A 17,231-nucleotide genomic window follows, 5' to 3' on the forward strand; every position below is an offset into this window, starting at 1 on the left:
TCTACGATTAGAGCACTTAATGACATACATATACGACCGTCAGTAATCACGGCAATATTCATCCGTGAGATTTGGTAGAGCTAAACAAATTTAATCTGAGTTGTGATCGATTAGTGTAATAATTAAATTTTTATTCATTTTGGTCACCTAGAACCAGGCCTTCCTGAGAGGGGACAAATTCCCGGAGCCCGTTCTCCTTGAGAGGCCCGACTCTGGAAAAAATCATAGCAAGAATATATGTATAAAAAAAAGTAAAAACCGACCTCAAAAAATTAATATAAACTACAGTTATTTGAGATGTATATACTGATGTATTTGAGGTATTACTTCCTTCAGCCCTTTTTTTTTTACATACAAACAATAAATTCAAAAGCACTCACTTTCTAAGTAGTACTTTCACAATAAACATTATTATTGAAAGGGACAGATCATAATTTTTTGACGCAGCTCCGTTTGTGTTAAATTGTTACGATTAATTATCAGATAAATATTATGAGTAGATATTTTTAATAATTTTTAATGCCAAATTAAAATATTTCGCAAAATATGTCTAATTTTTATATTTATTTGTTACATATAAACGGCTAACTGGTACCTATTATTATTTATTCAAGAAATTACATTACTATGTTAAAAAATATATAGTGTCATTTTTGTTATGAGGCCCGGAATCATTGTTTTTCCAGGGCCCGGGTTCGCTCTCGGCGGCCCTGCTTAGAACTATACAAATTTTAAAACTTTAGGGTTCATATGGTATTAAGGTTTATTGTCTGTAAATTCTTATCTTGAAATAAGAAGAACAATTATAGTTTACTGGGTTATAAAGATAACAGAAAAGGATTTTTCGTATTTTCAGATTTGGGTTTCCATTTTTATTCCTTTTTACTTTTGAAAGTTTCATATCCAATTTTATATCTGATTTTTGAAAATTTAATATGCAAGCTAAAACTTACTAAATTACATATATGGCAGCTTATTAATAGCACGTTTTTTATATATAAAAATATTAATTTTTACCAGATAGATGGTTAATTCGTAAGCATATTGAACAGGCAATTGAGAACTTAAGAGTTCCTTTTTTTACTATCATGTTTCTAATTAATCATTTTGTATAATAAAAGATGATTATCTTATATCAAAAATTTCCATGTGAAAATTAAGAAAACTCAAATAAACGTCCAATAAAAAATATGCTCAAAGTAAATAAAGAAGAAATATAACATATTGACATATTTTTTTATGTAAAAATAAATAAGAAAAAACTTAAATTTTTTTTAGGAATGATATCAGTGCTCTTCAATTATATTATTTCAATTTTTTCAGTGAAGTTAAAAGTCGTATATCTCCAAGATAAATATTATATAATAAAATACATATAACAACATATGTTTAATTAGATTCAATTTTTAAGGAAACGGGAAACATCTACATAATAATTCGTCGACGATCTAGTATGACAATAGTTACAAATACAAAATAAACCCTTAAATTTATTATATAAAATTAACTAACGTGAATTAAGCTGCGTATCAAAATCGGCGTGACTGTGCCGCTCTCGATGGCGGATATCATCTAAGGAACGAAAAACAGATTTTCTTTAAAATGGAATAATTAAAACATCGCGCAAAGAAATAAATAAATAAAAACCAAAGATATTGTCGATGATTAGTTTACATTTCGATCATTTACACAGATTGACAGTTAAAAAATAAGCGTTAAAAATACTATTAAAAATATCATTTGCTCTATTTATTTTAAATCACTAGAATAAAACTTTTTTATAATAATGAATAAAATAGTTGTTAGTAATTATAATACAATAAGGCCTACCACACAAAATAATATAAAGTTCTAAAAATTGCTTTTCCTTGTAAAAATATTTCATTAAATATTTAAGAATCATGTCTATGCATATAAATATAGTATTAGACATTTGAGTGTGTAAGGGAATTACAGCTAGTTATGTTAGATTATAAATATATAATAATTGCACCGTTTAGCTTAATCTTGCACGTTAAAAGCGTTAATGAGATAATTATTAATAATTAACTGTTAAAAAAGTAAGCTTGTTAACACAAAAGAAAATAAGCAAGTGAAATACAACTCATTGTTATTGAGCTTATATACTTGTAACATAATATTGTAATTATTTGCTGCAGAATGGTCCACAAAAATATACGATAATAAATTTGAGAAACACAAATATATTGTTGAAATATCATTTATGCCTTTTAGACGTAGAAATCATTAAAGTAAAGTAAATTTTGTCGATATATGCCACAAGAAATTTTTCATTTTCTTCATATTATATTTCCCTTCAGCTGCCTGGTTTTGTTTTTTGAGATAATTCATATAAATAATCTTTGTAAGCAACAAAAAATAAACCAACTGATTGACAATATTAATGGAAAATTCCAAATGATATGCATCGTAACATTTTCCAAAATTTATATCAAAATTTTAAAGACGTTCGTAAAAGTTGTGCTTTAGATTTGTATTAATCAAAATACTTAATTTTATTTAGTATAAAAAAAAGCGTAACAAAATACATCTCCACATCACAAAATAGTCGAAAATTTTACGTACTTCGACTCTACGTAACGAAACGCAAAGCGAAGAAAAAAAGTCTTTGAGAGATTTAGTGCCAAGAAAGATAGCAGGATTTGGCAAAATTAGAAGATGGTTACTATAGAAGAAAAATTAGCTTGCATTAACACAGTCAGTTCGAGAACTATCCATTCCATCATTTTTATATCACACCCCTACTATTAGCTTTAAAGCACACGACACGATAAAAGCTACAAACCATTTATCGTTTAAATAACTAACTGTCTTAAATAAATTATCAGTAGAAGTATTTAATAGTAAGTAATTATTGAGAGTTTTGAATGATTTCAAATTATATAGCTAGTAATATTTTGACAGAATGTTGCTGGTTTAAAGTTAATGTTTATATAGTTGCTATATATGTAATAATAGAATATACTTTTTTGTACAAAAATCACATATAGTCCTTAAAATATCATAGACCAGTGGTATAAGTCATTGATATATCTGAAGGACCTAAGTTCGTGTCTATAAGATCAGAATTAGTGGTTAGTATATAATTTTAATTTCAATCGATTAACATAGATAAGAATTTCTTAGGTTTTTCTAATCTCACGGATGAATAATTAAAATAAAATAGAGCTAGTTTTTGCATATTTACATCTATTAATCGTAAGCTATAATGATATAATAATAAAATAGTAAGCTGTAAGTTTAGAAGTAATAAAATTACTGATTTTCAGTCTGATTATGTTTAGTTTGTTGTAACGCATTGAGCTAAAACCTGTCACATTGCAACTTATGATTTACTTAATAAATAAATAAATAGTATAATATGTATATAATGAAAAACAAGTTTTGAAATTCCCGTAAATGGAACTTAAATGACAGTTTCTCAAAAAATTACTGACCATTTCTTAACAATTAATTGTCCATATATAACTAATATAACTATAGGATAATGATTAATTTTAGGTGGAAAAATCGCTACAAAAAGTTGCTAGTATTTTTTTTTACAAAATTATCATATTTTAACTGTCACGATGTAAAGACTCAATCAACTTCTATAGTAAGTTAAGTATATCTAGTTTTATTTGCCATACATTTAGTTAAATGCGAGTCTTGATTATTTTTTACACACAACGATGCATTAAATAAACATTAAAAACTGCCATTGATTGTTTCATAGCATCTGTAGTAAAAAATGATAATTTATAAGGCTTGAGTTTGATACAAAAAAATGCAGGTGCTAGTAGGAAATAATGACATTTTCAAAATCAGTAAGATAATCTTTGTAATAAAAAATGTTAAAAACGTAATCACTTTTTAGTAAGAAAAAATAGCATTTTTTGTAGCTATTTTTATATAGATAATTTTAATGTTATTTTTTTAAGTTTAAGCATATATTTTAATATCATACAAACTTAATTAAAAATATTTTTTTAATATTTTGTCAAAGCAAATGTATTGAAAAGCGATAAAGCTGTAATTAGCAAATTTTAAATATTAATCGAGTTAGTTCATCTTTGCGACAAAAAAGTAAACTTGTAATATAATTATAGTAAATACTCACTTCCATAAATTGTGATATGTGATCCTGGTCTTGCGGTCAGAACAGGGGTGGATCCGTATCTCTCTCCAGCGTTAGATAAGCGTCCGGTTGCTGTCACGCCCATCGGCTTGAAAGCGATAGGCCTAATCACCACTTTTCCCTGTGAAAACAAAAAAAAACATTTGAGAAACATGCGTAATACGAACATCACGTATTTGCTAGTCGGTAAAGAACGTATTATTTCACTAGAATAATAGGCTACAAAAAAGAATCGCATTACTCCAAGGCCTCGGGGTTTTAAGGCGAAATAGTTTTTAACGTATTTTTATTTAAGAGTAGTTTTTTTAAAGTAAATTGTTAATTTATACATGTATACAAAAGTAGTTTTTTCATATGTGAATGAGTGTTGATATATTTATTAAGTGATTCACACATTTGAAAAGTTTGTTTACCAGTTCAGAACAAGTTCTGATTTTCGGTTGGCGGAACTACTGCCGTGACAATGAGCAGTTTGCAACTCATGGCCGATGTGGTTGATGACCCGTTATTATTATTACTATTATATATAAATATTTATTCATGTTAAAAAAGACAAACATGTACACCCATTCATTTATATAGTGTGCAACGGAATAATTAGAAAGAGCATTCAGTTGTGTTCTCAACAGTGCCGTATTTCAATATTTATCGAAGCGCACCTTTCCTGAGAACTGTAGAGCGAAATGCTAAACAATAAAAAAACCCATTAGCAAGGCACGCGATAGATATATACAGATTGCACTGTAAGAATGCGTGAATAAATGAAATATATTGTGCATAGCATATGTCAAGTTATTAAGAAAATCATTTGAAATACACAGTAGAAAACTCCACAAACAGGTCATTCCAATTGACGTATGAACATCCGTTTTACATTTTTAAATACTTTCAGATTAGTATATATGGGCTCAAGCGAAGATCACTCGCTCAGCAACGAACACTTGAACAGCAACAAACGCTGCATATTTTTTTAGTCAGTAAGTGGGAACGCTCGTTACCGAGTGTTCCTACTGCGACGGCACCGACACGATTTTATTGCTTTTGACGTGAATTTTTGACTTCTGAGAAGTGATAATTGTTTTTGCGCCCTCCTATTAACCAAAATTCGGTTTGAATACATTTTGCCCAATACTCTCATAACAGAAATCCGTAATAATATCAGTAAGAATAGCTATCATATTTTTTAAATATAGTGTAATATCGAAGTTCAGACAGACTATGAAGCAATATGCGAGATGCGACGTCAGTCTGTACTTTTTCTTCCGCTTATTTCCTTATTAGTTTTAGAACTTTTATTGGGTCAAGTTGGGTTTGTTTAATTTATGTATGTTAGGTTAGGGTGTGAACAGCATATGGATATTTCGCACTGGCAAATTGAGTTTTTTAGCAGTAAAATTAAATTATAAATATGGCCAGATTTAAAAAATATCAAATAAAAACACTAAAATAAAAAAAATATTTAGAGATGCTATAGGGAAAAAAATAAAAAATGGTCACCTCGGACATTTGTTTAAGGAAGGCAGAGAAGAACAAAAGGAGGACAAAGGAGGATCTCTTGTCACCTATATTACTATATAATTTCACTTTTAACAAATGGCAGATAAATTATATTTTCACTGGTAAAAATACATATTTACCGGTGAAAATGTATTCCGATATGACATTTAAAAAACAATTGGGATAGATTTAAGACAGATTTTTAGATTTTATTTGAGGGATTTTTCAAGCCAAATTCAAAAGGGTATGTGTGTGTGGGGGAGGGGGGTTAAACACCCCTGTCCCACCCAAACGACGTTCCTGAGGAAGACGTGACCAATGACGGACCAGAAGAGACGATAATATCACACATAAGCGGATTGTCCAGCATCGTCACAAGTATGCATCAGGAGAGTTCAGAGCCGACAATAATTCAACTCGACACTTCAGTGAAGACTTTTGTGTTTTTTCATAAACTTAATGTACCTAGGGATAATTTAATATTCTTTAATGTTATTGTATAACTTAACCAATTATAAACAATGGAATGGTTATGAACCAATATTGTGCATTTAATGTGTCTGTATGAATATTTTTTGAAATAAACTCTTAGAAAAAATACATGCCCTTTCGATTCTATTGCCTGATAGTCGCAGCTACATTTTTTTTATATATGTGGTAATTAATATTGGCTTAAACTGTTAATAGCTTTCTGCGCCTATTTTGACTGCAAAGTCACACCCCTTCGGCCTCAAATCATAAAGATCGTTTTTTAGTTTGGGTTGCTTAAACTTTAAAATTAAGTGAACAGAATCACTGTTGTCCGGTTTGCGGCTCCATTTAAAATGTTCCGCAAATAGCATTCATGAAATCAACAGTCAAATTTAATTGGGAAATTTTTGTTCATACGGTTAAAATTTTTGACGAGATGAAGTTTGCCTGATTTTAAAGCACTGATATGAATTGGGTGTGCGATAACAAGGCATTGGTTATGGAAAATGCTATTGAAAATAACAATTGTTATGGACAATGGTATTAAAAAAGTATGTGTTTAGTAATTTAAAAGATATATACCTATACACTAAAGTCAAAGAGTAAGAATAATTACTAATTTTAATTATTGTTGTTCAATATCGGAAATTTGTAGGAACAGAATCATTGTTAATTTATAGTGTGACCTTGACTATTCTATTTCTGAAACTATCATTGTTTGCGATGCCCACCGATCGAAACGTTACGAACAATAAACATTGTAATTAACGACAATTCATAATCAACTTTGTTATAGCGGACGAAAAAAATCCGTTAAATTATAAGTTTTCGCGTTGCATTTACATAATTGTTTACCTTGTGCAAGTTGGCAATGATTTGAATACTGACTATGTTATATCATAATTTATTAAAATATTCTTCGCGATTGCCGCGGTGCCATTGGCCAATGTCAAGGCCGGTTTGGTTACGCGATTTTACCTGTAAAAAATGACATAGAAATTTTCTCAAACGGTTATTCATTAACGACGTTCGATATTTTTCAATGTATCGACGTATCTGATTAAAGCGCTCGGGTTGATTTTTGTACCTGCGGTTGAGAATTAAAAATAAAAGTGAGCCAAAAGTTATTAATAAATCGTATCCTTTCATTAATCTGCAATCCAGAGATGTGCGTATTTCAGATAAAACATAAATAATAGATTTCGCATGGAAAACATATTTTTTAGGAGAGCTTTAAAATCATTTCATAATTATTATAAAAAATAAAAAATATTATACAAATTAATTAAAACATATATTTTAATTCAGTTATAATATAATAGCTAATGAAATATTTTTTTTATATTAACCGAATTTTATTATGACGATAAACCGAGTCGTCGTTTACGGGTAGATAAAATAGTGGAAGTTTCTCCAGCCAAAATGTTCTTACCAAGATCGTAGGAATAATCTGAAGTTTTATCAAAAACTTTAGACTCTTCTCGAAATCTTTACAACCAAAGGATTCATAAACATCACGCTAAATACTAACATCAGTGAGCTTTATAGAGATCCACTAATTCATATTTGTGTAGTTTTTCTGAATAATTACCTTTCAATTTTTATCTATGGATGTATGTATGAATGCAAATATAATAATATAGGCTCTTTTTAAATGATCACAGGTTTACGCAACGTCAGGTACAGATCCCTTTTAAATATAATGAAATTAGCTAATAAATATACTATTAGATTTTGAGACATTTAAATTCATGATGTGAGTGTAATTCAAAGCCTTGTATTTGTGGGTTAGATTTGCATGTTTGGTAGGAATTGGTGCGAAAAATTCGGTCGTGTGACTAATCGAGCGATTCATTTTCACGTTCCATCGACGCAAAAAGAGCAACAAACAACTCGAGAGGGAGCTATTGACAAGAGGTTTTGAAGCAAATAAGAAAAAAGAACCTTCGGATTTGTAGACATGGACGAGAACAGCAAAACCGAACGGTGTGGCTTTGCGGGATGCGATGATCTCACATCGGTCGGGTGGTCAAGCGTATAATGGGTTTTTCGGTTTTTAGGGTCATTTTTCTCTGACTGTTTTTATTTTAATTCAACGGGCACTGTGCAAATCGCAGTTTAACGCCGAAAAGCCAAACAAGCATGGCTGAAGCGCCTTTGATTGATGACTTGATTACACGGAGAAGCAGCGATTTATCATAGAATTACCTACAAAAACAAAAATAGGTAACTCTTATGAGTGCACGAGTAACACTTGACCTCCGCGAATTGGTTCCGACTGAGAAGATTATATTGTAAATATTATTAAAAAATAAATAAATCCTGTATATTTGGTATGTTTATATTAATTTCTCTATAGTTTTCCTAAAATAACTAAGCTTGTTTAAGATTTCGCCATTATATCTACTTGAATTTTATTTCTTATCAATCAATGTTTTCCTTAAAGTAAGTTTGAGTTGGCATACATACATATGTAAACTATTCACAAAATGCATAATGATCAAATGGAAACGTAGGTAGGCTCTATACCAAGAAACCTTCTAATAACGTTTTAATGACCGATTGACATGAGCGTCTAGTGCACTATTACAGTCCTTTGTCTATTGGCTTTTGTGACCCACTTTTCGCTAATTACATTTAAAGCGCATATGCAAATCGAGATTTTCCTTAAGAGTAACATATTTTCATCAGAGCTTAACAGTAAGCATCGTTTTTCATAAGTTCATAGTTCCGTTGGCAATAATTGTCAGGTCATTTTTTGTTTTGTCATTTTGTCATGTTTTAGACCGAAACGTTCATTACTCACTCACAGGCCAGACAACGTGACTCATAATGTAATGACTCGTAATTTTCTTTGGTCATTTCCATCCACTTCCTGCGACTTATTAATCTTATGATCAACGAAGCAGTAATGCGAAACTATAATAGTAACTTTGCCAACCACTTTGTGTGCTTTTTCTGTAGCATTTATTATTACCTGGTTAAACAAATTCGAAACAATAAGACGTTTATAAAAAAATCTTTCAATTATGCATGGTTACCTTTATGGTGTATGATCTAATGATTGAATGTCATTGACCCAAAAAATGATAACTAGTTTATTTTTGATGCTTTTTAGCGAAGAAATAAATTATAAAATTTAATTTCATTACTAAAATTCAGATTAAAACTAAATCATATTCTGCAGTAAAAAGCAGTAAGAGCAAGAGATTTTTAAGAGGTTTTATTTATAAATTGTTTTTTAAAGTTCATGGATAATTAAGAATTATTCGTTTTATCAGGAAATGCACGTGAAAATATTTGGAAGTAGTCATAGAAAAACGTAGTAAAACGTATCCTTTATGTTTATTATTATATTTCGGATTAGTTCGGATTTATTATTATTATTCCAAATAAATAAATTAAGTCACGTATAATTTGTGTAATTACTATACGTGATGTTTTTCAAATATAGAACTGAATTTTGTACGTCGTAACTGGATTGACGTGAAGAGGGAAGCGGCTATTTAGCGTTGTTCCAAGTCTAAATAGACTGTTTTTGTCTGTTGTTTGCTTAATAATAATAATTTTAATGCTGTTTCTAAGCATTTACTAATTCGGATACATGCTGTTTATATTTACATTAATTTTAAGGTTTGATAATCCTGAGGGATGTGGCTGAGTTCGTCATTTTCCGAGCGGTGGCGGAGAAGCTGTCGCAGGGATGTTGTCCATGGAAAATCCTCAGGGGTCTTGTAGGTGCCTGCAGCGACAGTATCTGGAGGGGGTTCCTTTTGCTGTGATGATCGTGTTCGGGAGTCTCAGGTTGTAGCTTCGCATCTGTCGCTGGGAGCGATCTGCCAGGCAATTTGATTTTGCTAGTTTCTTCGATTGTCCAAGGTCCTTCGGTATCCAGGGCTGCAAAGCTTGCTGATCAATCACAATCATGCAGCGATCATCCAGCCAATCAATGCACTCACTTATTCGAATCAACGAAATAAGTATACGCCTTTAGAAAGTGACATTTGCTTGATGGGCACTATGAGGTTGAAGAATTGTGAATGTGTAACAGGAAATTATTTTTTAGTAATATACATTGTTTTTTTGTGACTGTTTTATAGCAAAAAAATATTCTTTTAATGACGACGAATATTTACAGTAAAAACACTTGCGTGTTATTTATGTGATTTTTTCTGGTCATAACGAGGGCTTTTGTGTGGTCCCATCCCTTACGCTACTGTCTAGTTTCCTTGTTGATGGATGATCATTTTGGTCATAGTAAATTAACGTGAGTTTTAAGAGTTAAGTAAGTTGCAATTGAAGTAAGAACAGGAAAATATTTAGAACAGAAATGATAAAAAACATTATTATACACCTACATACAAACGAGTCAAATTGAAGAGAAATGAAATTCATCGCCGGACAATGGTTTGTAAACATAAGAAAGAAGAGATAAGAAAGAAAGTAGACCACGGCACACTTTTTCGGTCGCAGCACTGGCGAAATCCATCCCCCTGGGCCAAGAAAATGCGAATTGATGGAGGTCGCGTGCGCCGGTGCATCGAGTTGTGGGTCCGAGAACTTGAGATATGGGTCCGAGATCTCTCCATAAGTTTGTCGAATAAATCAGGAATGTACCGTTGTCGGGCGGCCGGTGGGTCGGCGGGTACCTGTCCGTTTGGGCGCGCGTCAGGTGTGACCCGCCGCTGCCCTATCAGCCTACTTTGTATACTACCACTGCAACAGGTACACTGCATACTCACCGTGCGGCCGCGCCACACTTGACCGATATCCGATCGCGCGAGGTGTTTTGGTTGGATTTTTATGTGAAGCGGCTTTTCAAGCAGAGTTAGGGGGGAGTGGAGTATTCAAAACAAGGAACTCCAAAAATAAAATAATAATATAAATGGCAATACTATGGAAATTTTGGAAAAGTAATAGTGTTACAGAAAAATATATATTATAAAAATAGCCTTTGATGTAATGAGTGTTTTAAGCTACTATTTTTTTTTTATCAAGCTATATAAATATACATAGATAATATATGAATATTACATAAATTATGAAAAGTTCAGGGAGAGTGCAATACATATAAATTACAAGATAATCGACTAGAACGTGTGTTAGAATATTAATGGGTCTAATTGTTATATAGTTGTGTTGTTTTAGAATGAGAGAAATGATTCCACGCTATTTCTGATTTTTTTATACATCTAAGACCTATTGATCCCCTTAATGATTTTATGGTACTATTAATATTAAAAAAAAATAGCTTACATAGGATATAAGAACTCAATGTAGTTTTTTTTACTGCATTAATTATCTGAGTAACGTAACTTTGAAATTATCCACAAGGAATTGTGTGTCGTAAAAAGTAGGATAGTAACAAATATTTATAATTAAAAGCATATTTTAACAATAATAAAATTTGCCATTGAACAATTTTTAATAATGATTTGAAATAGTTTATAATAAAATCGTTTCCGTTCTCAAGACTGAAATAAAAGTGAAAATAATCCGTGACATATCGAAAATAGGATTTTATTTTCATTTAGCGTGTGAATCACAGCTTAGATAACTTTTAATATAATTACACCCCTCTGTCACGCATGATTTTACAGGTGCGCGCGTGTATGAAGGGTCAATTTGATCCGCTCGTTGCAAGAATGTTTCATTATTATATTTAATAACGGTTTTTGTTTACTTTACTGAAATTTTTGAAGCTTTTATAATCTGGATGTGAAAGAAACATAAAAATCTTATTGAAAATAGCGTAATATTCCCTGTAGGCACACAATATGGTCTAGGATTTAAAATACATAGGCGTATATACAAATCTACATTATTTTATTTACAAGCTAATTAATGTTAAATGTTGATAATACACAATATTTGGTTGGCAATTTATTATATAGTAGAACTATAGTTTTTTTTCTGTAAATTAATTTTATTATTTAAAATACTTATACATAAAAAACAGTAGCTACGGGTATAAAATATAAAAAAAACCCACTGTGGTAGATATAGTATTATGTATTTGTTTAGAAATATTTAATATAACTTCCAAATTGGTAGAAATTTATAGACAGCGATCTGCATATGTAGTTTAAGAACTACAAAGCAATTTTATTTAAATATAGTATAAATATCTTAGCAAAAACACTTGAAAAAAGTAGTTTGAGATCTTTTTTCAGCACGTGAATTATAGTAATAAAATCATTGAAAAAAATCTATTTCAAAAAATTAGATTGGTATACTACACTTCTAATAGTTATATTTTAATTTGATATAATTTGCTCTTTACGGTTTTTATAAACAAAAAAATAAATAGTACAATAAATACTTGATTTATATTTTGTAGAGTAAAAATTAAAATTGTATTGCTTATATGTTTTAAACAGGAATGATGCATATATGCTTTGTATTAATCGATGGAAAATTTGCTCTTGACAATTTTATACATGTATATATTTAACCTTAAATTAAATGACAGTAATGTCAGCCATACATAACTAAGTATGTTCAAAACCCTAGCTTCAGTTCTTTTATTTGTACATCATTTAGCAAATTATTTTAATTATCGAGACCACCCATAATTGTCGCGATGCAATTACTTTACATTTGAAAAGAAACGGAGCAACATTACCGAAAGCAATTAATGCTAAAACGGGATCTATCGTCTTTTAAAGAACGTTTCTATATTTTAAAGAGCCGCTTAATGCGTACCCCAAAATACCGTCTCCGAGAGAGCATGTAGCGAAGCACGGTTGCCGAACTTTAACAATCCAGAACGAAAGCAGTTGTTCCAACAACTAGAATAGTCAAATAAGATATGTATCAAACAAAGACGAATATAACAAAAATAAAAGTTTAGTCTAAATCGTCTAGATCTTGACTTGTAATTTTTATTTTAGTTCCAACGACTTGAAGATTTATTTATTTATTTATTTATTTATTAAAATTATAACCATCGTGACCTGACAGGCAAACCCAATGCGTCACTATAGGCAAAAGTACAAATACATCATAATACATACAAATATACAGCATGCATACATACAACTTCACATACGCACAATCACACACACACTCAAAGCATATAAGTAAAAACACAAAAAACAAGACAAAACAACAGACACAAATCACCTCAACAGGTGTGCATTGTCCCATACGAACTGAACCAAAACTCCATATGTGCAAGAGAAAATGTCAATATTTCTATGGACAAAATTGAGCAGATGAATAGCCTTAGCCAGAGAAGAGTTGGCAAGTGCTCCATTTCTAGACTTTACAGGCAAGAATAGTGGACGCGACCGAGAACTATAACCACCTTCAGGAGCCCACATTTGAAGCTGCTCGAGCACTGAAGGATTGTCTACGATGCCCTTGAGCGATTTCCAGAAGTGTTTAATTACATAAACACTTCTGCGAGTCGACAAAGAAACGTATCCCAGGGCTCCCAAAATAAAAGCACTGGGAAACAAGAACGGATAATACCCGTATTCCTTCAAGTATAAATATCGAAGAAATTTACGTTGTACTTTTTCCAGCTTCAATTCATTACATTGATTCATTACGCCTGGGATCCAAATGATGGAGCTAGTTTCTAGTATGCTGCGGACTAGAGTATCATAAAGAGTGCGCAATACTAAAGTATTCCTGAAGTAACGCGCATTTCTCAAGATAAAACCGAGCATTTTTAAGGATTTGCTATGAGTCTCTGCAATGTGCTGGCTAAATTTACAACGTTCTTCGAAAGTCACTCCTAAATCCTTAGTTGAAGAAAACCTTTCCAGAAAATATCCGCCTAGATGGTATGAATATTTTGCCGGCGTTAACGACCTTGAAAATTAAATTGTGTGACATTTCTTTGCACTGAAAAGCAATTGGTTATAGCAAGCCCATTTCCATATAGAGTTGAGATCCTCCTGTAGGTCGAGGGAATCAGAAATCGAATGCATTTTCTTGTAAATTTTCAAGTCATCTGCATATAATAAAAAATCTGAATGCTCTATTGCTGTTTCTATGTCATTAATGAACAATAAAAATAACAATGGACCCAAATTGGATCCTTGAGGTACTCCAGTAGGGGTCTTATATCGTTCTGAAAAAGAGTTATTATACTTGACGAATTGATATCTATTGGTCAAGTAATTTTAGAATAGATTTATGAGATCTTCAGAAAACCCAAGATATATTTAAGATATATCTTAAAAAAATTGAAAGTCTTTTGCTTTAAGTTTTGGTATATATTAAGTTTAAGTGCGTAAACTAAGCATTATTAAAATGTTGTTTAGCTGCCATATACTTAAATAGAAAGACGTTGAATAATAATTTAAATCTATTATTTATTTCTAAATCGTTCATATGCATGATTTATATCAAAAATAATTTATATTACCTTTATCATATTTATAAAATTACATTTTATTCGCGAACATAATTTCGATGCCATTGTATTGAATTTGGCACGGCAGTCGCTTATAAAAACACCATAAAAATATAATGGGCACCTCATATAAAAACATCATAAAAAACAATTCGTGAATAGTTAATGCTACGCTTAAACTAAAAGCGTTTAATTTAAAGCTCTTTATTTAGCAATAAATTATATGATTTAATCTTAACTGTCTGTGTTTTCCCCCTCTATTTAGAATTATCACACGCTGTAAAAATAAGATTAATGAGATTTTAAACGCTGACACTTCAGCGATTTATTTCAGTTTATCCGTAACAATTTTATGGTGCTTTTATAACAACTGAAAAAAGCTTTAAATTATTTTTACCAAAATGAATTTATATTTTCTGTAACATTTATGCTAGATAGGTACTCACTATTATGGATTATAATTTAGTGAAATATGTTTAACATCGTATGATACAATGTATGACCTGTCTAGTTTGAGAAGCGCTGATAAATATTACCGACCGGAATCGACTCACGTTCATTCATAAGCGTGAGAGTTCGGGGTCAAATCCCAGCTGATTTTTTTCGACTCTTACCTCTTGAACACTCCGTTATTTCCAATAGTAAACCTTCGTCGAGTGGTACTTATAAAATTTCGAATAGCTTCGATGGTGATTGAGAATATTAGAAAACGTACTTGTACACCTAAACATACACGTACGACCGCGAGGAATACATTTTTAAGAGTACCTATACCTCTAATGGTTTAGAGTTTTCTTTATTACAGTGCTTAAGATAAATGAAACTTTTTTTTAATACATCGTTATGATATCATCGTTTAATGCCCAGATATGTATAACTCTAGAAGTACCATTTTATGATAGTAAGTAAACCCAGAAGAGGTGGTCGAACAAAGAAACGTTGAATTGATTGCTCACATTGGTTACAAATAAGGAAGTATTTATGTTAAGTGGTGGGTTATATTAATTTAATGGATATGTCTTCCGAAATCAACACGTAATGTGTTACGTAACGTCCTTTTCGATTATATAGGCGTACTTTTATATATAAAATTGGAGAATCATGAGCGCTTGAGTAACACAAAGTTGGGATTGAGCAACGAGAAGTCACGGCCAAAGCTCGGTCGTGATTTGAGGAAGAATGGTGCAAAAAGAGATGATGTTGAATAGTGATCTGACGCAACTCCACACAAAGATCCTTTGCGGGTAGGTGAATATTAGAGACAGCACGAAGAAGAACGGTTTATTTTACAACAAATGGAAAAAGTCGACATATAAGTTTTTGTACATATACATTTGAGCTGTAGAGAAGTAATTCTCGGATTGGTACAGTGAAGAGAAGATATTCGACGTCTGATTTTTGCCACAAAAACAAAGCAAGATCAACCAATATTTACATCTAAAGTGTAAGTTTGCTTCCACTTTTCATACATCGTTTTTACACTATTTTTATTTTTTTTATAAAGTCATTATGATCTTACTTTAGAGATAACATAACTGTGCTTAAACTTGTATACAGTTTTTAGCCACAAAATATTTCACAAATGGTGCATAAATAAAATTGAGCAATTTCGTATTCCTTAATCAAAATTTCAGAGTTTAACTTATCTATGCATATTTAGATTATATTCATCAAAAAAATAGAACTTATCATCTATATAAAACACTCAATAGCGTAAAGGATTGAGACTACATAAGCCCTCGCTACGACCAGAAAAAATCATAAATAATATGCAAGAATATTTCTTTGTTGCGAAACAGTCACCGGATCAACAAGATTCCCGTTGCAGTATACGACCTTGGACAATGTCCATCAAACAAATGTCGCTTTCTAAAGGCGTATACCTATTTCAGTGTTCTAAGTAACACGTACATCAATTGATTGATTGTACTTGGTCAGACAGCTTTGCAGCCCTGGATACTTAAGCCTGGACTCCGATGAGGAGAAGGCAGTCATAAGCAGACACTTGAAGATACCAGCAGACGCCCGTTCGCCCGCACATCATAGGCGCTCACATCCCGAGAGATTAAAAAATTAGAGGTAGCTTTGTATTGAATGTTTATTGAACATTTAAATAATATTAAAAGGCAAACTCAATTACTCAAATAAATATTATCCTATAATATCTTCAATACCTTAACATATTATGCGCTTAACCACCATCTACTGTTTGACGTATCAATCTTGAAATTTCCACACAAAGTAAATTTATGGGCAATTTAGAGTAATTATAATGAAGGTATAAATAAAACAGTATTGTGATGACATTTCTAATATCACGATAAGTGATGTAACTTCGCTTTGGCCTTTCTGTTTGTTTTTGTAAATTCGAACTTAGATTACGGGGTCAATCATGTTGGCATATTTATATTTATTACTGTAATACATCCAGGAGTGAAGACAAGGCAAAGCTTTCTAAGACATCTTATTTAATATAGAAAACTATTATTTTATAGTAAAATATTATTAATTTTTTTTTAATCTTACAGAAGTTTGAGAATAGGCTGAATATTATATACATTATGTTAAAAAATAAGTGGCCCTAGTTTTTCGATACGGCTATTTCGATAGTATAAATAATTTTAGAAATAAACTAATAATATATATTATAAATGTTACTGGTTTGGAACCATTTTCATGTTTACAATTGGTTATAAGTTAAATTCAATAAAAAATATAGAAATAAAACAAAACGCGCGTGGTTATAATTTAAGAGAA

The 17,231-nt window shown here is 31.0% G+C and overlaps 1 protein-coding gene across 8 annotated transcripts in view; it reads right to left on the minus strand.

Moving 5' to 3' along the window:
* LOC148228567 (leucine zipper putative tumor suppressor 2 homolog) overlaps positions 1-17,231 on the minus strand; it is a 140,427-nt gene that overhangs the window by 13,497 nt on the left and 109,699 nt on the right. For 4 of the 8 annotated variants that reach the window (XM_088199187.1, XM_088199189.1, XM_088199192.1 and 1 more), the window contains 2 exons: positions 4,121-4,259; positions 1,513-1,572 (listed from right to left, as the gene is read on the minus strand). In XM_088199187.1, the coding sequence (XP_088055313.1) occupies positions 1,513-1,572; positions 4,121-4,259 (199 nt within the window). The remainder of the gene's footprint in view (positions 1-1,512; positions 1,573-4,120; positions 4,260-17,231) is intronic. The other 4 variants (XM_088199191.1, XM_088199190.1, XM_088199194.1 and 1 more) reach the window with 1 other exon arrangement.

This window comes from Plectrocnemia conspersa, unplaced genomic scaffold (genome assembly GCF_051122295.1).
Source record: "Plectrocnemia conspersa isolate PC_06_02 unplaced genomic scaffold, ASM5112229v1 ptg000012l, whole genome shotgun sequence".
Lineage (NCBI taxonomy): Eukaryota > Metazoa > Arthropoda > Insecta > Trichoptera > Polycentropodidae > Plectrocnemia > Plectrocnemia conspersa.